Raw genomic sequence first — 24,643 nt, 5'->3', positions numbered from 1 at the left:
GGTACACTTTCTGGCACTGTTATATTGGTCCTCTTATAGGGGTACACTCTCTGGCACTGTTATATTGGTCCTCTTATAGGGGTACACTCTCTGGCACTGTTATATTGGTCCTCCTATAGGGGTACACTTTCTGGCACTGTTATATTGGTCCTCCTATAGGGGTACACTCTGTGGCACTGTTATATTGGTCCTCTTATAGGGGTACACTTTCTGGCACTGTTATACAGGTCCTCTTATAGGGGTACACTCTCTGGCACTGTTATACAGGTCCTCTTATAGGGGTACACTCTCTGGCACTGTTATACGGGTCCTCTTATAGGGGTACACTCTCTGGCACTGTTATATTGGTCCTCTTATAGGGGTACACTCTCTGGCACTGTTATACAGGTCCTCTTATAGGGGTACACTTTCTGGCACTGTTATACAGGTCCTCTTATAGGGGGTACACTTTCTGGCACTGTTATATTGGTCCTCTTATAGGGGTACACTTTCTGGCACTGTTATATTGGTCCTCCTATAGGGGTACACTTTCTGGCACTGTTATACAGGTCCTCTTATAGGGGTACACTTTCTGGCACTGTAATACAGGTCCTCTTATAGGGGTACACTTTCTGGCACTGTTATATTGGTCCTCTTATAGGGGTACACTTTCTGGCACTGTTATACAGGTCCTCTTATAGGGGTACACTTTCAGGCACTGTTATATTGGTCCTCTTATAGGGGTTCACTTTCTGGCACTGTTATATTGGTCCTCTTATAGGAGTACACTTTCAGGCACTGTTATATTGGTCCTCTTATAGGGGTACACTTTCTGGCACTGTTATATTGGTCCTCTTATAGGGGTACACTTTCTGGCACTGTTATATTGGTCCTCTTATAGGGGTACACTTTCTGGCACTGTTATATAGGTCCTCTTATAGGGGTACACTTTCTGGCACTATTATACAGGTCCTCTTATAGGGGTACACTCTCTGGCAGTGTTATATTGGTCCTCTTATAGGGGTACACTTTCTGGCACTGTTATATTGGTCCTCTTATAGGGGTACACTTTCTGGCACTGTTATATTGGTCCTCTTATAGGGGTACACTTTCTGGCACTGTTATATTGGTCCTCTTATAGGGGTACACCCTCTGGCACTGTTATATTGGTCCTCTTATAGGAGTACACTTTCAGGCACTGTTATATTGGTCCTCTTATAGGGGTACACTTTCAGGCACTGTTATATTGGTCCTCTTATAGGGGTTCACTTTCTGGCACTGTTATATTGGTCCACTTATAGGAGTACACTTTCAGGCACTGTTATATTGGTCCTCTTATAGGGGTACACTTTCTGGCACTGTTATATTGGTCCTCTTATAGGGGTACACTTTCTGGCACTGTTATATTGGTCCTCTTATAGGAGTACACTTTCAGGCACTGTTATATTGGTCCTCTTATAGGAGTACACTTTCTGGCACTGTTATACAGGTCCTTTTTATAGGGGTACACTTTCTGGCACTATTATACAGGTCCTCTTATAGGGGTACACTTTCTGGCACTGTTATATTGGTCCTCTTATAGGGGTACACTTTCTGGCACTATTATACAGGTCCTCCTATAGGGGTGCACTTTCTGGCACTGTTATATTGGTCCTTTTATAGGGGTACACTTTCTGGCACTGTTATATTGGTCCTCTTATAGGGGTACACTCTCTGGCACTGTTATACAGGTCCTCTTATAGGGTACACTCTCTGGCACTGTTATATTGGTCCTCTTATAGGGGTACACTCTCTGGCACTGTTATACAGGTCCTCCTATAGGGGTACACTCTCTGGCACTGTTATATTGGTCCTCCTATAGGAGTACACTTTCTGGCACTGTTATATTGGTCCTCTTATAGGGGTACACTTTCTGGCACTGTTATATTGGTCCTCTTATAGGGGGTACACTCTCTGGCAATATTATACAGGTCCTCTTATAGGGGGTACACTCTCTGGCACTGTTATATTGGTCCTCTTATAGGGGTACACTATTTGGCACTGTTATATTGGTCCTCTTATAGGGGTACACTCTCTGGCACTGTTATATTGGTCCTCTTATAGGGGTACACTCTCTGGCACTGTTATATTGGTCCTCTTATAGGGGTACACTCTCTGTCACTGTTATACAGGTCCTCTTATAGGGGTACACTTTCTGGCACTGTTATATTGGTCCTCTTATAGGGGTACACTTTTTGGCACTGTTATATTGGTCCTCTTATAGGGGTACAGTCTGTGGCACAGTTATATTGGTCCTCTTATAGGGGTACAGTCTGTGGCACAGTTATATTGGTCCTCTTATAGGGGTGCACTCTCTGGCACTGTTATATTGGTCCTCTTATAGGGGTACACTCTCTGGCACTGTTATATTGGTCCTCTTATAGGAATACACTTTCAGGCACTGTTATATTGGCCCTCTTATAGGGGTACACTCTCTGGCACTGTTATATTGGTCCTTTTATAGGGGTACACTCTCTGGCACTGTTATACAGGTCCTCTTATAGGGGTACACTCTCTGGCACTGTTATATTGGTCCTCTTATAGGGGTACACTTTCTGGCACTGTTATATTGGTCCTCTTATAGGGTACACTTTCTGGCACTGTTATATTGGTCCTCTTATAGGGGGTACACTCTCTGGCAATATTATACAGGTCCTCTTATAGGGGGTACACTCTCTGGCACTGTTATATTGGTCCTCTTATAGGGGTACACTATTTGGCACTGTTATATTGGTCCTCTTATAGGGGTACACTCTCTGGCACTGTTATATTGGTCCTCTTATAGGGGTACACTCTCTGGCACTGTTATATTGGTCCTCTTATACGGGTACACTCTCTGTCACTGTTATACAGGTCCTCTTATAGGGGTACACTTTCTGGCACTGTTATATTGGTCCTCTTATAGGGGTACACTTTTTGGCACTGTTATATTGGTCCTCTTATAGGGGTACAGTCTGTGGCACAGTTATATTGGTCCTCTTATAGGGGTACAGTCTGTGGCACAGTTATATTGGTCCTCTTATAGGGGTGCACTCTCTGGCACTGTTATATTGGTCCTCTTATAGGGGTACACTCTCTGGCACTGTTATATTGGTCCTCTTATAGGGGTACACTTTTTGGCACTGTTATATTGGTCCTCTTATAGGGGTACAGTCTGTGGCACAGTTATATTGGTCCTCTTATAGGGGTACAGTCTGTGGCACAGTTATATTGGTCCTCTTATAGGGGTGCACTCTCTGGCACTGTTATATTGGTCCTCTTATAGGGGTACACTCTCTGGCACTGTTATATTGGTCCTCCTATAGGGGTACACTTTCAGGCACTGTTATATTGGCCCTCTTATAGGGGTACACTCTCTGGCACTGTTATATTGGTCCTTTTATAGGGGTACACTCTCTGGCACTGTTATACAGGTCCTCTTATAGGGGTACACTCTCTGGCACTGTTATATTGGTCCTCTTATAGGGGTACACTTTCTGGCACTGTTATATTGGTCCTCTTATAGGGTACACTCTCTGGCACTGTTATATTGGTCCTCTTATAGGGGTACACTTTCTGGCACTGTTATACAGGTCCTCTTATAGGGGTACACTTTCTGGCACTGTTATATTGGTCCTCTTATAGGGTACACTCTCTGGCACTGTTATATTGGTCCTCTTATAGGGGTACACTTTCTGGCACTGTTATACAGGTCCTCTTATAGGGGTACACTTTCTGGCACTGTTATACAGGTCCTCTTATAGGGGTACACTTTCTGGCACTGTTATACAGGTCCTCTTATAGGGGTACACTTTATGGCACTGTTATATTGGTCCTCTTATAGGAGTACACTTTCTGGCACTGTTATACAGGTCCTCTTATAGGGGTACACTTTCTGGCACTGTTATATTGGTCCTCTTATAGGGGTACACTTTCTGGCACTGTTATACAGGTCCTCTTATAGGGGTACACTTTCTGGCTCTGTTATATTGGTCCTCTTATAGGGGTACACTTTCTGGCACTGTTATATTGGTCCTCTTATAGGGGTACACTCTCTGGCACTGTTATACAGGTCTTTTTATAGGGGTACACTTTCTGGCACTGTTATATTGGTCCTCCTATAGGGGTACACTCTGTGGCACTGTTATATTGGTCCTCTTATAGGGGTACACTTTCTGGCACTGTTATATTGGTCCTCTTATAGGGGTACACTTTCTGGCACTGTTATACAGGTCCTCTTATAGGGGTACACTTTCTGGCACTGTTATATTGGTCCTCTTATAGGGGTACACTCTCTGGCACTGTTATATTGGTCCTCTTATAGGGGTACACTCTCTGGCACTGTTATATTGGTCCTCCTATAGGGGTACACTTTCTGGCACTGTTATATTGGTCCTCCTATAGGGGTACACTCTGTGGCACTGTTATATTGGTCCTCTTATAGGGGTACACTTTCTGGCACTGTTATACAGGTCCTCTTATAGGGGTACACTCTCTGGCACTGTTATACAGGTCCTCTTATAGGGGTACACTCTCTGGCACTGTTATACGGGTCCTCTTATAGGGGTACACTCTCTGGCACTGTTATATTGGTCCTCTTATAGGGGTACACTCTCTGGCACTGTTATACAGGTCCTCTTATAGGGGTACACTTTCTGGCACTGTTATACAGGTCCTCTTATAGGGGGTACACTTTCTGGCACTGTTATATTGGTCCTCTTATAGGGGTACACTTTCTGGCACTGTTATATTGGTCCTCCTATAGGGGTACACTTTCTGGCACTGTTATACAGGTCCTCTTATAGGGGTACACTTTCTGGCACTGTTATACAGGTCCTCTTATAGGGGTACACTTTCTGGCACTGTTATATTGGTCCTCTTATAGGGGTACACTTTCTGGCACTGTTATACAGGTCCTCTTATAGGGGTACACTTTCAGGCACTGTTATATTGGTCCTCTTATAGGGGTTCACTTTCTGGCACTGTTATATTGGTCCTCTTATAGGAGTACACTTTCAGGCACTGTTATATTGGTCCTCTTATAGGGGTACACTTTCTGGCACTGTTATATTGGTCCTCTTATAGGGGTACACTTTCTGGCACTGTTATATTGGTCCTCTTATAGGGGTACACTTTCTGGCACTGTTATATTGGTCCTCTTATAGGGGTACACTTTCTGGCACTATTATACAGGTCCTCTTATAGGGGTACACTCTCTGGCAGTGTTATATTGGTCCTCTTATAGGGGTACACTTTCTGGCACTGTTATATTGGTCCTCTTATAGGGGTACACTTTCTGGCACTGTTATATTGGTCCTCTTATAGGGGTACACTTTCTGGCACTGTTATATTGGTCCTCTTATAGGGGTACACTCTCTGGCACTGTTATATTGGTCCTCTTATAGGAGTACACTTTCAGGCACTGTTATATTGGTCCTCTTATAGGGGTACACTTTCAGGCACTGTTATATTGGTCCTCTTATAGGGGTTCACTTTCTGGCACTGTTATATTGGTCCACTTATAGGAGTACACTTTCAGGCACTGTTATATTGGTCCTCTTATAGGGGTACACTTTCTGGCACTGTTATATTGGTCCTCTTATAGGGGTACACTTTCTGGCACTGTTATATTGGTCCTCTTATAGGAGTACACTTTCAGGCACTGTTATATTGGTCCTCTTATAGGAGTACACTTTCTGGCACTGTTATACAGGTCCTTTTTATAGGGGTACACTTTCTGGCACTATTATACAGGTCCTCTTATAGGGGTACACTTTCTGGCACTGTTATATTGGTCCTCTTATAGGGGTACACTTTCTGGCACTATTATACAGGTCCTCCTATAGGGGTGCACTTTCTGGCACTGTTATATTGGTCCTTTTATAGGGGTACACTTTCTGGCACTGTTATATTGGTCCTCTTATAGGGGTACACTTTCTGGCACTGTTATATTGGTCCTCTTATAGGGGTACACCCTCTGGCACTGTTATACAGGTCCTCTTATAGGGGTACACTTTCTGGCACTGTTATATTGGTCCTCTTATAGGGGTACACTTTCTGGCACTGTTATATTGGTCCTCTTATAGGGGTACACTCTCTGTCACTGTTATACAGGTCCTCTTATAGGGGTACACTTTCTGGCACTGTTATACAGGTCCTCTTATAGGGGTACACTTTCTGGTACTGTTATACAGGTCCTCTTATAGGGGTACACTTTCTGGCACTGTTATATTGGTCCTCTTATAGGGGTACACTTTCTGGCACTGTTATATTGGTCCTCCTATAGGGGTGCACTCTCTGGCACTGTTATATTGGTCCTCTTATAGGGGTACACTCTCTGGCACTGTTATACAGGTCCTCTTATAGGGGTACACTCTCTGGCACTGTTATATTGGTCCTCCTATAGGGGTACACTTTCTGGCACTGTTATACAGGTCCTCTTATAGGGGTACACTCTCTGGCACTGTTATACAGGTCCTCTTATAGGGGTACACTTTCTGGCACTGTTATATTGGTCCTCTTATAGGGGTACACTCTCTGGCTCTGTTATACAGGTCCTCTTATAGGGGTACACTTTCTGGCACTGTTATATTGGTCCTCCTATAGGGGTGCACTCTCTGGCACTGTTATATTGGTCCTCTTATAGGGGTACACTCTCTGGCACTGTTATACAGGTCCTCTTATAGGGGTACACTCTCTGGCACTGTTATATTGGTCCTCCTATAGGGGTACACTTTCTGGCACTGTTATACAGGTCCTCTTATAGGGGTACACTTTCTGGCACTGTTATACAGGTCCTCTTATAGGGTACACTCTCTGGCACTGTTATATTGGTCCTCCTATAGGGGTACACTTTCTGGCACTGTTATATTGGTCCTCTTATAGGGGTACACTCTCTGGCACTGTTATATTGGTCCTCCTATAGGGGTACACTCTCTGGCACTGTTATACAGGTCCTCTTATAGGGGTACACTTTCTGGCACTGTTATATTGGTCCTCCTATAGGGGTACACTCTCTGGCACTGTTATACAGGTCCTCTTATAGGGGTACACTTTCTGGCACTATTATACAGGTCCTATTATAGGGGTACACTTTCTGGCACTGTTATATTGGTCCTCTTATAGGGGTACACTTTGTGGCACTGTTATATTGGTCCTCTTATAGGGGTACACTCTCTGGCACTGTTATATTGGTCCTCTTATAGGGGTGCACTCTCTGGCACTGTTATATTGGTCCTCTTATAGGGGTGCACTCTCTGGCACTGTTATATTGGTCCTCTTATAGGGGTGCACTCTCTGGCACTGTTATATTGGTCCTCCTATAGGGGTACACTCTCTGGCACTGTTATATTGGTCCTCCTATAGGGGTACACTCTCTGGCACTGTTATATTGGTCCTCTTATAGGGGTACACTCTCTGGCACTGTTATACAGGTCCTCTTATAGGGGTACACTCTCTGGCAGTGTTATATTGGTCCTCCTATAGGGGTACACTTTCTGGCACTGTTATATTGGTCCTCTTATAGGGGTACACTCTCTGGCACTGTTATATTGGTCCTCCTATAGGGGTACACTCTCTGGCACTGTTAGGGGTAACTCTCAGTCACAATCGGGGTGTACAATGTTGCATCATGTCCTGGATTCTTCATGAAAACTTTGCTTAACAATCTTAATACAAACGCATTGTCTTTCCTGCTATTTATTGTTGCCTAATAATCCACAGTAATAAATAATTGTTTCCCGTGTAGCCGACGCCTTTCCCTCCTCTCAGCGCAAACATCACAATGTCCTATAGATAAATAGTGTAAGTATGATGACTCTAGGGGGCGCCCCGTCCATGGAGACCCCCTCATAGCCTCATAGTGATCAGTGGTACAGACAGTCCCATCAGGAAGGTCCCCGCAGTCACACCGCCCGGCCCCGCTCTGTGGGCCGATGATGTCGCATTCAGTCCGCGGTTATTACACAGGTCGCTGGTGCAGCAGAATACTATTTTGTCGTCGCCGAGTGAGTCTGGGTCGTCGGGTATACAGGTAGTCGCTGTGGAGCAGCCGCGGGTCACAACCTCCGTCCCGAGGAATGGGAAACCTGAAATAGAACATACAAGTCCTTATACAGCTCCGTATATATATATATATATATATATATATATATATATACTGGTCATAGCCAAAAGTTAGCATGGATGAGCGGCGCACTGGGAGTATATACGTGTATACTGTATCATTACTGTTATAATGTCCAGACCATATACTCTATATACTCTATATACACAGCTGGATAGATAAGGTTATTGCAAGCAAAGAACCAAAAAAACAAAACAGCATAATAGACAAAATCCAGATGTGAGATCTGATATGATGAATACATGAAGGGCAGACAGGTGAGTACGCTCCAGGGAGGAGAAACATGGTGGGAGCCTGGGAGGAAATCATTATAAACTCACTACAGGCGATGTTTGAGAAGGCAGCAGTTGAGCGGTATGCAAAATAGTATAAATAAATTATAGTGTAGATATTAGTATAAAAAATAATAATATAATAATAAACAAATAATAATGATAACCAAATAATAATAACCAAATAATAATAATAATACAACGATAACCGAATAATAATAATAATAATAATAATAATAATAATAATAATAATAATAATACAATAATAACCAAATATTAAAAATGAGAGATGAATTAATCAGTTTCGGTTTAGATCAGATTTAGTAAAATAAAAAAACCTACGAGCACATTTATTTTTGACATTTTTCGCCCATAGGGGTTGTGGTCAGCTACTTTTTTCCACAGATTTATCATGTGTAATTTTTTATTTTTTTTTTTTGGGGGGGGGGGGGGGTTCAAAAGAATTGTGCAGCATTACTCCAGTCAGACCCTAGCGTAGTTTTTAGCCCGACTGTTGCCCCCCCCCACCCACCCCCACCCACACCCACACACAAAAAAAATCACTAAAATTGCGTAAGATTTATCAAGGCCTGTGCTCCTAGTGATAAGGTGTACACGGGGACTGGAGAGTTTTGCTTACTGCGCATCTTGCACAGATGATACATGAGCCCCTAAATGCTTTGTAAGGGTATATTCACACGGACGGGCTCGCAGCGAGATTCTCGCTGCGAGCCCGGCAGGTCCTGGCAGTTCCCATACACTACATACTTGCTGCGGTCTAAACGACCACAGCGAGTATGTAATTCTGCCGCCCTTAACCCCTTCTGCTCCCCCGCTGTAAGCATACATTACCTGTCCTCGCTGCACGGGTCCGGGGTCCGGCGTCCTGCTCTCCCGTCCGGCCAATCAGTGGCTGCGGCTGGGCAACACACTAATTGGCCGGACGGGAGAGCAGGACGCCGGACCCGTGCAGCAAGGACAGGTAATGTATGCTTACAGCGGGGGAGCCGGGCGGGAGCAGAAGGGGTTAAGGGCGGCAGAATTACATACTCGCTGTGGTCGTTTAGACCGCAGCAAGTATGTAGTGTATGGGAACTGCCAGGACCTGCCGGGCTCGCAGCGAGAATCTCGCTGTGAGCCCGCCCGTGTGAATATACCCTAAGAATCAGAAGTTTTTGGGATTTGTTTAGGATTCGTCCCGGCTCCTGTCCTGAGTGACGCAGAGCTCGGTGCTGTATATACACTGCAGTACTACAGGACTCCCGGCTCCTGTCCTGAGTGACGCAGAGCTCGGTGCTGTATATACGCTGCAGTACTACAGGACTCCCGGCTCCTGTGCTGAGTGACGCAGAGCTCGGTGCTGTATATACGCTGCAGTACTACAGGACTCCCGGCTCCTGTCCTGAGTGACGCAGGGCTCAGTGCTGTATATACGCTGCAGTACTACAGGACTCCCGGCTCCTGTCCTGAGTGACGCAGAGCTCGGTGCTGTATATACGCTGCAGTACTACAGGACTCCCGGCTCCTGTCCTGAGTGACGCAGAGCTCGGTGCTGTATATACACTGCAGTACTACAGGACTCCCGGCTCCTGTCCTGAGTGACGCAGAGCTCGGTGCTGTATATACACTGCAGTACTACAGGACTCCCGGCTCCTGTCCTGAGTGACGCAGAGCTCCGTGCTGTATATACACTGCAGTACTACAGGACTCCCGGCTCCTGTCCTGAGTGACGCAGAGCTCGGTGCTGTATATACCCTGCAGTACTACAGGACTCCCGGCTCCTGTCCTGAGTGACGCAGAGCTCTTTGCTGTATATACACTGCAGTACTACAGGACTCCCGGCTCCTGTGCTGAGTGACGCAGAGCTCGGTGCTGTATATACACTGCAGTACTACAGGACTCGAGGCTCCTGTGCTGAGTGACGCAGAGCTCCGTGCTGTATATACACTGCAGTACTACAGGACTCCTGGCTCCTGTGCTGAGTGACGCAGAGCTCGGTGCTGTATATACGCTGCAGTACTACAGGACTCCCGGCTCCTGTGCTGAGTGACGCAGAGCTCCGTGCTGTATATACACTGCAGTACTACAGGACTCCCGGCTCCTGTGCTGAGTGACGCAGAGCTCGGTGCTGTATACGCTGCAGTACTACAGGACTCCCGGCTCCTGTCCTGAGTGACGCAGGGCTCAGTGCTGTATATACGCTGCAGTACTACAGGACTCCCGGCTCCTGTCCTGAGTGACACAGAGCTCGGTGCTGTATATACGCTGCAGTACTACAGGACTCCCGGCTCCTGTCCTGAGTGACACAGAGCTCGGTGCTGTATATACACTGCAGTACTACAGGACTCCCGGCTCCTGTCCTAAGTGACGCAGAGCTCGGTGCTGTATATACGCTGCAGTACTACAGGACTCCCGGCTCCTGTCCTGAGTGACGCAGAGCTCGGTGCTGTATATACGCTGCAGTACTACAGGACTCCCGGCTCCTGTCCTGAGTGACGCAGAGCTCTTTGCTGTATATACACTGCAGTACTACAGGACTCCCGACTCCTGTCCTGAGTGACGCAGAGCTCGGTGCTGTATACACTGCAGTACTACAGGACTCCCGGCTCCTGTCCTGAGTGACGCAGAGCTCGGTGCTGTATACACTGCAGTACTACAGGACTCCCGGCTCCTGTGCTGAGTGACGCAGAGCTCTTTGCTGTATATACGCTGCAGTACTACAGGACTCCCGGCTCCTGTGCTGAGTGACGCAGAGCTCGGTGCTGTATATACACTGCAGTACTACAGGACTCCCGGCTCCTGTCCTGAGTGACGCAGAGCTCGGTGCTGTATATACACTGCAGTACTACAGGACTCCCGGCTCCTGTCCTGTGTGACACAGAGCTCGGTGCTGTATATACACTGCAGTACTACAGGACTCCCGGCTCCTGTGCTGAGTGACGCAGAGCTCCGTGCTGTATATACGCTGCAGTACTACAGGACTCCCGACTCCTGTCCTGAGTGACGCAGAGCTCTTTGCTGTATATACGCTGCAGTACTACAGGACTCCCGGCTCCTGTGCTGAGTGACGCAGAGCTCGGTGCTGTATATACACTGCAGTACTACAGGACTCCCGGCTCCTGTCCTGAGTGACGCAGAGCTCGGTGCTGTATATACACTGCAGTACTACAGGACTCCCGGCTCCTGTCCTGTGTGACACAGAGCTCGGTGCTGTATATACACTGCAGTACTACAGGACTCCCGGCTCCTGTGCTGAGTGACGCAGAGCTCCGTGCTGTATATACGCTGCAGTACTACAGGACTCCCGACTCCTGTCCTGAGTGACGCAGAGCTCGGTGCTGTATACACACTGCAGTACTACAGGACTCCCGGCTCCTGTGCTGAGTGACGCAGAGCTCGGTGCTGTATATACACTGCAGTACTACAGGACTCCCGGCTCCTGTCCTGAGTGACGCAGAGCTCGGTGCTGTATATACACTGCAGTACTACGTGACGCAGAGCTCGGTGCTGTATACACACTGCAGTACTACAGGACTCCCTGCTCCTGTGCTGAGTGACGCAGAGCTCGGTGCTGTATATACACTGCAGTACTACAGGACTCCCGGCTCCTGTGCTGAGTGACGCAGAGCTCGGTGCTGTATATACACTGCAGTACTACAGGACTCCCGGCTCCTGTGCTGAGTGACGCAGAGCTCGGTGCTGTATATACACTGCAGTACTATAGGACTCCCCGCTCCTGTCCTGAGTGACGCAGAACTCGGTGCTGTATATACACTGCAGTACTATAGGACACCCGGCTCCTGTCCTGAGTGACGCAGAGCTCGGTGCTGTATACACACTGCAGTACTACAGGACTCCCGGCTCCTGTGCTGAGTGACGCAGAGCTCGGTGCTGTATATACACTGCAGTACTATAGGACTCCCGGCTCCTGTCCTGAGTGACGCAGAGCTCGGTGCTGTATATACACTGCAGTACTACAGGACTCCCTGCTCCTGTGCTGAGTGACGCAGAGCTCGGTGCTGTATACACACTGCAGTACTACAGGACTCCCGGCTCCTGTGCTGAGTGACGCAGAGCTCGGTGCTGTATATACACTGCAGTACTATAGGACTCCCGGCTCCTGTCCTGAGTGACGCAGAGCTCGGTGCTGTATATACACTGCAGTACTACAGGACTCCCGGCTCCTGTCCTAAATGACGCAGAGCTCGGTGCTGTATATACACTGCAGTACTACAGGACTCCCTGCTCCTGTGCTGAGTGACGCAGAGCTCTTTGCTGTATATACACTGCAGTACTACAGGACTGCCGGCTCCTGTCCTGAGTGACGCAGAGCTCGGTGCTGTATATACACTGCAGTACTACAGGACTCCCGGCTCCTGTCCTGAGTGACGCAGAGCTCGGTGCTGTATATACACTGCAGTACTACAGGACTCCCGGCTCCTGTCCTGAGTGACGCAGAGCTCGGTGCTGTATATACACTGCAGTACTACAGGACTCCCGGCTCCTGTCCTGAGTGACACAGAGCTCGGTGCTGTATATACACTGCAGTACTACAGGACTCCCGGCTCCTGTCCTGAGTGACGCAGAGCTCGGTGCTGTATATACACTGCAGTACTATAGGACTCCCCGCTCCTGTCCTGAGTGACGCAGAGCTCGGTGCTGTATATACGCTGCAGTACTATAGGACTCCCCGCTCCTGTCCTGAGTGACGCAGAGCTCGGTGCTGTATATACGCTGCAGTACTACAGGACTCCCGGCTCCTGTGCTGAGTGACGCAGAGCTCGGTGCTGTATATACGCTGCAGTACTACAGAACTCCCGGCTCCTGTCCTGAGTGACGCAGAGCTCGGTGCTGTATATACGCTGCAGTACTACAGAACTCCAGGCTCCTGTCCTGAGTGACGCAGAGCTCTTTGCTGTATATACGCTGCAATACTACAGGACTCCCGACTCCTGTCCTGAGTGACACAGAGCTCGGTGCTGTATATACACTGCAGTACTATAGGACTCCCCGCTCCTGTCCTGAGTGACGCAGAGCTCGGTGCTGTATATACACTGCAGTACTACAGGACTCCCGGCTCCTGTGCTGAGTGACGCAGAGCTCGGTGCTGTATATACACTGCAGTACTACAGGACTCCCGGCTCCTGTCCTGAGTGACGCAGAGCTCGGTGCTGTATATACACTGCAGTACTACAGGACTCCCGGCTCCTGTGCTGAGTGACGCAGAGCTCGGTGCTGTATATACACTGCAGTACTACAGGACTCCCGGCTCCTGTCCTGAGTGACGCAGAGCTCGGTGCTGTATATACACTGCAGTACTACAGGACTCCCGGCTCCTGTCCTGAGTGACGCAGGGCTCAGTGCTGTATATACGCTGCAGTACTACAGGACTCCCGGCTCCTGTGCTGAGTGACGCAGAGCTCGGTGCTGTATATACGCTGCAGTACTACAGAACTCCCGGCTCCTGTGCTGAGTGACGCAGAGCTCGGTGCTGTATATACGCTGCAGTACTACAGGACTCCCGGCTCCTGTCCTGAGTGACGCAGAGCTCTTTGCTGTATATACGCTGCAATACTACAGGACTCCCGGCTCCTGTCCTGAGTGACGCAGGGCTCTTTGCTGTATATACACTGCAGTACTACAGGACTCCCGGCTCCTGTCCTGAGTGACGCAGAGCTTGGTGCTGTATATACACTGCAGTACTACAGGACTCCCGGCTCCTGTGCTGAGTGACGCAGAGCTCGGTGCTGTATATACACTGCAGTACTACAGGACTCCCGACTCCTGTCCTGAGTGACGCAGAGCTCGGTGCTGTATATACACTGCAGTACTACAGGACTCCCGGCTCCTGTGCTGAGTGACGCAGAGCTCTTTGCTGTATATACACTGCAGTACTACAGGACTCCCGGCTCCTGTCCTGAGTGACGCAGAGCTCGGTGCTGTATATACCCTGCAGTACTACAGGACTCCCGGCTCCTGTACTGATTGCCGCAGAGCTCGGTGCTGTATATACACTGCAGTACTACAGGACTCCCGGCTCCTGTCCTGAGTGACGCAGAGCTCGGTGCTGTATATACACTGCAGTACTACAGGACTCCCGGCTCCTGTGCTGAGTGACGCAGAGCTCGGTGCTGTATATACACTGCAGTACTACAGGACTCCCGGCTCCTGTCCTGAGTGACGCAGAGCTCGGTGCTGTATATACACTGCAGTACTACAGGACTCCCGGCTCCTGTCCTGAGTGACGCAGAGCTCGGTGCTGTATATACGCTGCAGTACTACAGGACTCCCGGCTCCTGTCCTGAGTGACGCAGAGCTCGGTGCTGTATATACACTGCAGTACTACAGGACTCCCGGCTCCTGTCCTGAGTGACGCAGAGCTCGGTGCTGTATATACACTGCAGTACTACAGGACTCCCGGCTCCTGTGCTGAGTGACGCAGAGCTCGGTGCTGTATATACACTGCAGTACTACAGGACTCCCGGCTCCTGTCCTGAGTGACGCAGAGCTCGGTGCTGTATATACACTGCAGTACTACAGGACTCCCGGCTCCTGTCCTGAGTGACGCAGAGCTCGGTGCTGTATATACGCTGCAGTACTACAGGACTCCCGGCTCCTGTCCTGAGTGACGCAGAGCTCGGTGCTGTATATACGCTGCAGTACTACAGGACTCCCGGCTCCTGTGCTGAGTGACGCAGAGCTCCGTGCTGTATATACACTGCAGTACTACAGGACTCCCGGCTCCTGTCCTGAGTGACGCAGAGCTCGGTGCTGTATATACGCTGCAGTACTACAGGACTCCCCGCTCCTGTCCTGAGTGACACAGAGCTCGGTGCTGTATATACACTGCAGTACTACAGGACTCCCGGCTCCTGTCCTGAGTGACGCAGAGCTCGGTGCTGTATATACGCTGCAGTACTACAGGACTCCCGGCTCCTGTGCTGAGTGACGCAGAGCTCGGTGCTGTATATACGCTGCAGTACTACAGGACTCCCCGCTCCTGTCCTGAGTGACACAGAGCTCGGTGCTGTATATACACTGCAGTACTACAGGACTCCCGGCTCCTGTCCTGAGTGACGCAGAGCTCGGTGCTGTATATACACTGCAGTACTGTTTTGGGTCTCACTAGGATTCTCTGTGGCCCCGACGTTCCCCAGAACAGACTTAGAACCTATTGTTACGCTACGATGGATTGGGGGGCTAGCGATGTGATTATAGAGCAGGTGTTATTCCCGACGGCTCCTGGAGGGGGCGCTCACCTACATCCGGGCTCAGCACGGTGGTCTTGCACACATTATTGTCCCCTGTGCAGTTCCTCATGTCCGTACACTCTGAGCTGAAGGTTAAATCCGGACAGTAATAACAAATTATTGATCCACCTGAAAATAAAATACAAAATTAAAATTAAAATTAACAAAAAAAGCTAAAACAAATAATCCTTATAAAACCTGTCACATTGTGTTTTTACTCCAAAGACTGCATGCACTATTCTGCTTCATATGTTATCCTCCAGAGCTGCACTCACTATTCTGCTGATACTTCATATGTTATCTTCCAGAGCTGCACTCACTATTCTGCTGATACTTCATATGTTATCCTACAGAGCTGCACTCACTATTCTGCTGATTCTTCATGTTATCCTCCAGAGCTGCACTCACTATTCTGCTGATACTTCATATGTTATCCTCCAGAGCTGCACTCACTATTCTGCTGATACTTCATATGTTATCCTCCAGAGCTGCACTCACTATTCTGCTGATACTTCATATGTTATCCTCCAGAGCTGCACTCACTATTCTGCTGATTCTTCATATGTTATCCTCCAGAGCTGCACTCATTATTCTGCTGATTCTTTATGTGTTATCCTTCGGAGCTGCACTTACTATTCTGCTGATTCTTCATATGTTATCCTCCAGAGCTGCGCTCACTATTCTGCTGATACTTCACGTTACCCTCCAGTCACCTCACACCCATACCATTTTCTGTGTAACCTGTGATCACTGGGTGTCTGATATAATCTAGAGCTGGTAAGGCTGAGCAGCTGGGAGAATGTTTTCCTCTTTGATAGCTCCCGGGTATAAGAAACAGAAAATCTACTGTGAAAAAAAAACATTAAAAGTACTATTAAAAAAAAAGGACTATCTTTGCCAAACCCTGGCGCTAGCCCCAAACCTGTAAATAAGGCCGGGTTCACACTGTGTTTTTGCAATCCGATTTTATCTTTCATTTTATGCAAAAAAACAGGTAAATAAAAACACCCGTGCTTTCATTTTGATCCATTTTCCATTGTAAAAAAAGGGGATTAAAGCATGTTTTTTATTTTTTTACGTACACAAAAACGTGGTCGACCACATTTTTTGTACGCCAAAAATAACGTGTTTTTATTTGTTTTATGATCTTTTTTCTAATGAAAGTCAAAGGAATGCGCACAAATACATCAGTTTTTTTTGCAGGACAGTGACCTGCCGGGTTGTTTCGGGGTCCCTTGGGCAGTTATAACAGTGGTCCGGAGTGGAGTATTGACCCACCCGGACTATTGGCACTGTCACCCACAAAAAAGGGGAGATGACCCAAGGAAGAGTGATTACTGTGTTGGTGCTTAGTGAAGAACCACAGAGTCCCATTAGAATTAATACAATCTTGTTTACTGTGAAGATACCTGATATAGGAAGCAGGTAATACAGCTATGCCTTGATATGGTACTTTATACTTGATAGGCTATATCTGTACGGAGAGTGAAGCAGAAGATACAGCCGTGCTGGCTGGGTTGCGTGCTGAGAGGTAGAAAGTTCAGAAGAGTAAAGAGGAGGATGTCGAGAGTCCCAACCCGATATAGTACTGTTCTCTGCCAGAACTTCAGAGGTGATATAAGTAGAATACTTGAGAGTAGAGAGAATACTTCTGCCCGTGTTTTGACTCTTTGGTCTTTGCACCACCTATTGCCCACCAGCGTCTGGTGACCCGTCCTAGAGGGTGACACAAGCCCCAGACCTTGTTACCTGTGACGAGCAGAGTGGTCAGTGTTCTCTGATGACACCCGTGCTGCAAAATAGAATGCATAGGCTTCTAGAAACCTTGCTCTATACTTCTTTGTGGATACTGTCCTGCACTGTGTTCCTCTGGTCCATGACGTGCGTTGGTGTGATCCCTGACTTGTCCTCTCTAGTAGCGACTTAACACTGCATAGTGTCTGGTAAGGTTGCTTGAAGAGAAACTGTGTCTAGGTACATGTGCTCTACGTCTAGACCACAACTTAGACTGGGGTCCTGGATGGAGCCAGGGCCCAACTTGACTGTTCTAAGGAGCGTTCTAGCTGGCGTCCTTCCTCTACAGAATCCAAGGCAAAAGACCTCACACTTTCTCTACTCATGTGACTTCCTTCCTACAGCATGTGTAAACTGTGCTGTGAGTGGGTGAGGGGTGCGCGTGAAAGATGTAAAGAGAAAGATGATAGGTGAGAAAAGGTAGGAACTCTCATTGCTGTACAGACCCATGTGGTACACAAACAAAACAATAACCCTTTTGTCCCTACAGCTGTGCAATATCTGGATATACATGCTAGCTACAACGACATCTAGTGGAGAAACTCTGGTACTGCTACATCACCACTTACACTTACAATTACAGGCTTTTGCGAAGGGTGTAACCAATAGCAACACCCGTGGTGAGACACCACACGCAGTGTGAACCTGGCCTGACCGAAAAACTATAACTCCTCCAGATTGGAAATACTCAAAAGTCTCAGGGTCTCACTACTTAATATGTAAAAAAAAATATTTTTGTCATCCTTCCCCGCACCCCCCTAAAAAATAGGAAAATTGGAGGGGAGAAAAAAACCTCACCTTGTTGGCAAAACATTCCCAGGGTGATGAGTAAGATGGCGATGACCTTCATGTTGGGTCCCAGGAATGAGCCGGATCCTTGGCTCCCCCGGAAGCTTCTGCGGACGTCTGGTCTCGGAGGATCAGGTGATGTGATGCTATGGATCTCACCTCCCCTGTATATATATATATAACCAGCCCCATAACACGTCACTGATGAGGACAGAGATAAGTTATTTACGCTCTATTGAAAAAACTTTATATAAAGGTTGGATGAGCGTCGTCGCGGACACCACGCCCTCCAGATGCCAGCGGCTCTTGGCACAGAACCTGCTAGAAGGTATTTCAGGTTGCTGTACATCACCCTGCAGGGCACAATCACTGCAGGGAAGGAGCAGAGAGGTCTCAGATACACAACATTTATATTTCTTTTACTTAATTTTTATTTTTTTTTCTTCTTCATATTTTATACTTTTGGAAAGTGATTGTAGTTTTTGGGCTTTTCTGCAGGGTTTTGGTTGCTTTGATGGTGGATGAGACAGGAGCAGCGTCGTTCACCACCCAGCGAGCTGCTCCAGAATTTCACAGAATGTTGACATGGGAACATCTTGGGATTTTATTTTTAGACAAATAACTCTAAAATGTTTTTGAAATTTTTAAAGAAAATATTGTTTCTCAAAAGATCATTTATCCGCGAACATGCGATTGTTCAGCAGACTGTCGCCCAATGGATGTCCCCATAGGTTTCTGTGAGGCTTCCATGACGGAATTCCAGACAAATATAGGATATGTTCAAGCATTGACACCCTTTGCAAAAAATTCCTGAAGGGTGTCCATGCCTTATATAACCCTATAGGTACCGAAATTTCACAGACGTGTGAAGGGGACCTATGTTGGTAGTAGTCATGGTAGGAAATACAGATGTTGGGAATCAAGGAGCCCCTGATGATGAAGGCAGCAGTGATGATGATGATGATGATGATGATCGTGCGTCAGTCAGGAGCCGACAGATGGATACCTGCCCGGGACCTTCTTCCCCTCTGGTCGGCTCAGGAGCAGGTGACATCGCTGGTTCTCGTGGTGTCTCGCTCTCTCAGTCCCAGGATAAGCTCATGTGGTGGTAGCGGCATAACGCTGCTGGTGGTGGGACTGTGGGAGCGTCTCCTGTTTACGAATCACTGGCCAACAAAACCATGGCCGTGTGCAGGCTGTGCCGACAGAGGCTGAGCATGGCCATTCAGGCGCCACCACCCAAGGCTGTATCCATGTGTGATGCTGTATCCATGTGTGATGCTGTATCCATGTGTGATGCTGTATCCATGTGTGATGCCCCCCCAGGCTGTATCCATGTGTGATGCTGTATCCATGTGTGATGCCGCCCCAGGCTGTATCCATGTGTGATGCCCCCCCAGGCTGTATCCATGTGTGATGGCGCCCCAGGCTGTATCCATGTGTGATGCCGCCCCAGGCTGTATCCATGTGTGATGCCCCCCCAGGCTGTATCCATGTGTGATGCCGCCCCAGGCTGTATCCATGTGTGATGCCCCCCCAGGCTGTATCCATGTGTGATGCCGCCCCAGGCTGTATCCATGTGTGATGCTGTATCCATGTGTGATGGCGCCCCAGGCTGTATCCATGTGTGATGCTGTATCCATGTGTGATGCTGTATCCATGTGTGATGCTGTCCCAGGCTGTATCCATGTGTGATGCCACCCCAGGCTGTATCCATGTGTGATGGCGCCCCAGGCTGTATCCATGTGTGATGCTGTCCCAGGCTGTATCCATGTGTGATGCTGTATCCATGTGTGATGCCCCCCCAGGCTGTATCCATGTGTGATGCCCCCCCAGGCTGTATCCATGTGTGATGCCGCCCCAGGCTGTATGCATGTGTGATGCCGCCCCAGGCTGTATCCATGTGTGATGCTGTATCCATGTGTGATGCCGCCCCAGGCTGTATCCATGTGTGATGGCGCCCCAGGCTGTATCCATGTGTGATGCTGTATCCATGTGTGATGCCCCCCCAGGCTGTATCCATGTGTGATGCCGCCCCAGGCTGTATCCATGTGTGATGCCGCCCCAGGCTGTATCCATGTATGATGGCGCCCCAGGCTGTATCCATGTGTGATGGCGCCCCAGGCTGTATCCATGTGTGATGCTTTATCCATGTCTGATGGCGCCCCAGGCTGTATCCATGTGTGATGTCGCCCCAGGCTGTATCCATGTGTGATGCCAGCCCAGGCTGTATCCATGTGTGATGCTGTATCATGTGTGATGGCGCCCCAGGCTGTATCCATGTGTGATGGCGCCCCAGGCTGTATCCATGTGTGATGCCCCCCCAGGCTGTATCCATGTGTGATGCCGCCCCAGGCTGTATCCATGTGTGATGCCGCCCCAGGCTGTATCCATGTGTGATGCTGTATCCATGTGTGATGCCCCCCCTGGCTGTATCCATGTGTGATGGCGCCCCAGGCTGTATCCATGTGTGATGCCGCCCCAGGCTGTATCCATGTGTGATGCCCCCCCAGGCTGTATCCATGTGTGATGCCGCCCCAGGCTGTATCCATGTGTGATGCTGTATCCATGTGTGATGCCCCCCCCAGGCTGTATCCATGTGTGATGCCTCCCCTGGCTGTATCCATGTGTGATGGCGCCCCAGGCTGTATCCATGTGTGATGCCGCCCCAGGCTGTATCCATGTGTGATGCCCCCCCAGGCTGTATCCATGTGTGATGCCCCCCCAGGCTGTATCCATGTGTGATGGCGCCCCAGGCTGTATCCATGTGTGATGCCGCCCCAGGCTGTATCCATGTGTGATGCTCCCCCAGGCTGTATCCATGTGTGATGCCCCCCCAGGCTGTATCCATGTGTGATGCCCCCCCAGGCTGTATCCATGTGTGATGCCGCCCCAGGCTGTATCCATGTGTGATGGCGCCCCAGGCTGTATCCATGTGTGATGGCGTCCCAGGCTGTATCCATGTGTGATGCTTTATCCATGTCTGATGGCGCCCCAGGCTGTATCCATGTGTGATGTCGCCCCAGGCTGTATCCATGTGTGATGCCAGCCCAGGCTGTATCCATGTGTGATGCTGTATCATGTGTGATGGCGCCCCAGGCTGTATCCATGTGTGATGGCGCCCCAGGCTGTATCCATGTGTGATGCCCCCCCAGGCTGTATCCATGTGTGATGCCGCCCCAGGCTGTATCCATGTGTGATGCCGCCCCAGGCTGTATCCATGTGTGATGCTGTATCCATGTGTGATGCTGTATCCATGTGTGATGCCCCCCCTGGCTGTATCCATGTGTGATGGCGCCCCAGGCTGTATCCATGTGTGATGCCGCCCCAGGCTGTATCCATGTGTGATGCCCCCCCAGGCTGTATCCATGTGTGATGCCGCCCCAGGCTGTATCCATGTGTGATGCTGTATCCATGTGTGATGCCCCCCCAGGCTGTATCCATGTGTGATGCCTCCCCTGGCTGTATCCATGTGTGATGGCGCCCCAGGCTGTATCCATGTGTGATGCCGCCCCAGGCTGTATCCATGTGTGATGCCCCCCCAGGCTGTATCCATGTGTGATGCCCCCCCAGGCTGTATCCATGTGTGATGGCGCCCCAGGCTGTATCCATGTGTGATGCCGCCCCAGGCTGTATCCATGTGTGATGCTCCCCCAGGCTGTATCCATGTGTGATGCCCCCCCAGGCTGTATCCATGTGTGATGCCCCCCCAGGCTGTATCCATGTGTGATGCCGCCCCAGGCTGTATCCATGTGTGATGGCGCCCCAGGCTGTATCCATGTGTGATGGCGTCCCAGGCTGTATCCATGTGTGATGCCCCCCCAGGCTGTATCCATGTGTGATGCGGCCCCAGGCTGTATCCATGTGTGATGCGGCCCCAGGCTGTATCCATGTGTGATGCTGTATCCATGTGTGATGCTGTATCCATGTGTGATGCTGTATCCATGTGTGATGCCCCCCCAGGCTGTATCCATGTGTGATGCCCCCCCAGGCTGTATCCATGTGTGATGCGGCCCCAGGCTGTATCCATGTGTGATGCTGTCCCAGGCTGTATCCATGTGTGATGGCGCCCCAGGCTGTATCCATGTGTGATGCCCCCCCAGGCTGTATCCATGTGTGATGGCGTCCCAGGCTGTATCCATGTGTGATGCCACCCCAGGCTGTATCCATGTGTGATGCTGTATCATGTGTGATGCCCCCCCAGGCTGTATCCATGTGTGATGCGGCCCCAGGCTGTATCCATGTGTGATGCCGCCCCAGGCTGTATCCATGTGTGATGCGGCCCCAGGCTGTATCCATGTGTGATGCCGCCCCAGGCTGTATCCATGTGTGATGCCGCCCCAGGCTGTATCCATGTGTGATGCCCCCCAGGCTGTATCCATGTTCTCCTGGCAGTCCTAGGGCAGCATCCAACTTCTGCAGCCGCAGGGAATGAAATGCAGAGTGTTTGGGTTCACTCAACACTACCCCGTCTACTGACATGAGAGAATCAAACTGGTCACCAATGTGATAAAGACCATTCTCATCCTCCTCCCCTCTGTCATTGATCCTCCTCCCCTCTGTCATTCATCCTCCTCCCCTCTGTCATTCATCCTCCTCCCCTCTGTCATTGATCCTCCTCCCCTCTGTCATTCATCCTCCTCCCCTCTGTCATTGATTCTCCTCCCCTCTGTCATTCATCCTCCTCCCCTCTGTCATTCATCCTCCTCCCCCTGTCATTTATCCTCCTCCCCCCAGTCATTCGTCCTACTCCCCCTGTCATTTATCCTCCTCCCCCCAGTCATTCATCCTCCTCCCCTCTGTCATTCATCCTCCTCCCCTCTGTCATTCATCCTCCTCCCCTCTGTCATTCATCCTCCTCCCCTCCTCATTCATCCTCCTCCCCTCTGTCATTCATCCTCCTCCCCTCTGTCATTCATCCTCCTCCCTTTTGTCATTCATCCTCCTCCCCTCTGTCATTCATCCTCCTCCCCTCTGTCATTCATCCTCCTCCCCTCTGTCATTCATCCTCCCCTCCTGTCATTTATCCTCCTCCCCCTGTCATTCATCCTCCTCCCCTCTCTCATTCATCCTCCTCCCCTCTCTCATTCATCCTCCTCCCCTCTCTCATTCATCCTCCTCCCCTCTCTCATTCATCCTCCTCCCCTCTCTCATTCATCCTCCTCCCCTCTCTCATTCATCCTCCTCCCCTCTGTCATTCATCCTCCTCCCCCTGTCATTTATCCTCCTCCCCCTCTGTCATTTATCCTCCTCCCCTCTTTCATTCATCCTCCTCCCCTCTGTCATTCACTCTCCTCCCCTCTGTCATTCATCCTCCTCCCTTTTTTCATTCATCCTCCTCCCCTCTGTCATTCATCCTCCTCCCCTCCTCATTCATCCTCCTCCCCTCCGTCATTCATCCTCCTCCCCGCTGTCATTCATCCTCCTCCCTTTTGTCATTCATCCTCCTCCCCTCTGTCATTCATCCTCCTCCCCTCTGTCATTCATCCTCCTCCCCTCTGTCATTCATCCTCCTCTCCTCTGTCATTCATCCTCCTCCCCTCTGTCATTTACTCTCCTCCCCTCTGTCATTCATCCTCCTCCCCTCTGTCATTCATCCTCCCCTCCTGTCATTTATCCTCCTCCCCCTGTCATTCATCCTCCTCCCCTCTCTCGTTCATCCTCCTCCCCTCTCTCATTCATCCTCCTCCCCTCTCTCATTCATCCTCCTCCCCTCTCTCATTCATCCTCCTCCCCTCTGTCATTCACTCTCCTCCCTTCTGTCATTCATCCTCCTCCCCTCTGTCATTCATCCTCCTCCCCTCTGTCATTCATCCTCCTCCCCCTGTCATTTATCCTCCTCCCCCTCTGTCATTTATCCTCCTCCCCTCTTTCATTCATCCTCCTCCCCTCTGTCATTCACTCTCCTCCCCTCTGTCATTCATCCTCCTCCCCTCTGTCATTCATCCTCCTCCCCTCTGTCATTCATCCTCCTCCCCTCTGTCATTCATCCTCTTTGCCTCTGTCATTCATCCTCCTCCCCCTCTATCATTCATCCTCCTCTCCTCTGTCATTCATCCTCCTCCCCTCTGTCATTTACTCTCCTCCCCTCTGTCATTCATCCTCCTCCCCTCTGTCATTCATCCTCCCCTCCTGTCATTTATCCTCCTCCCCCTGTCATTCATCCTCCTCCCCTCTCTCATTCATCCTCCTCCCCTCTCTCATTCATCCTCCTCCCCTCTCTCATTCATCCTCCTCCCCTCTCTCATTCATCCTCCTCCCCTCTGTCATTCACTCTCCTCCCCTCTGTCATTCATCCTCCTCCCCTCTGTCATTCATCCTCCTCCCCTCTGTCATTCATCCTCCTCCCCCTGTCATTTATCCTCCTCCCCCTCTGTCATTTATCCTCCTCCCCTCTTTCATTCATCCTCCTCCCC

At 49.6% G+C, this 24,643-nt stretch overlaps 2 protein-coding genes across 5 annotated transcripts in view; one reads left to right on the top strand and one right to left on the bottom strand.

Annotated features, from left to right (window-relative positions):
* THEM6 (thioesterase superfamily member 6) overlaps positions 1 to 24,643 on the top strand; it is a 60,013-nt gene that overhangs the window by 23,572 nt on the left and 11,798 nt on the right. The window lies entirely within an intron of this gene.
* LOC138782967 (secreted Ly-6/uPAR-related protein 1-like) lies at positions 7,710 to 18,350 on the bottom strand. The gene is made up of 3 exons (XM_069957009.1): positions 18,237 to 18,350; positions 15,654 to 15,773; positions 7,710 to 8,084 (listed from the first exon to the last, which is right to left on the bottom strand). Exons 1-3 carry the CDS (start codon positions 18,286 to 18,288, stop codon positions 7,846 to 7,848), a joined length of 411 nt encoding a protein of 136 aa, XP_069813110.1. The 5' UTR covers positions 18,289 to 18,350; the 3' UTR covers positions 7,710 to 7,845.

Source organism: Dendropsophus ebraccatus, chromosome 2, assembly GCF_027789765.1.
Source record: "Dendropsophus ebraccatus isolate aDenEbr1 chromosome 2, aDenEbr1.pat, whole genome shotgun sequence".
Lineage (NCBI taxonomy): Eukaryota > Metazoa > Chordata > Amphibia > Anura > Hylidae > Dendropsophus > Dendropsophus ebraccatus.
The sequence above is the reverse complement of the archived record's forward strand: the minus strand, read 5'-3'. Positions and strand labels throughout refer to the sequence as shown.

Excerpts from the sequence above, each read along its gene's own strand:
- LOC138782967 (XM_069957009.1), bottom strand. The coding sequence starts at position 18,288 with ATGAAGGTCATCGCCATCTTACTCATCACCCTGGGAATGTTTTGCCAA. Across the intron at positions 15,774-18,236 it reads GGGAATGTTTTGCCAACAAG|GTGGATCAATAATTTGTTAT; the intron begins GTGAGGTTTTTT and ends TTTTATTTTCAG. Across the intron at positions 8,085-15,653 it reads CGTGCTGAGCCCGGATGTAG|GTTTCCCATTCCTCGGGACG; the intron begins GTGAGCGCCCCC and ends GTTCTATTTCAG.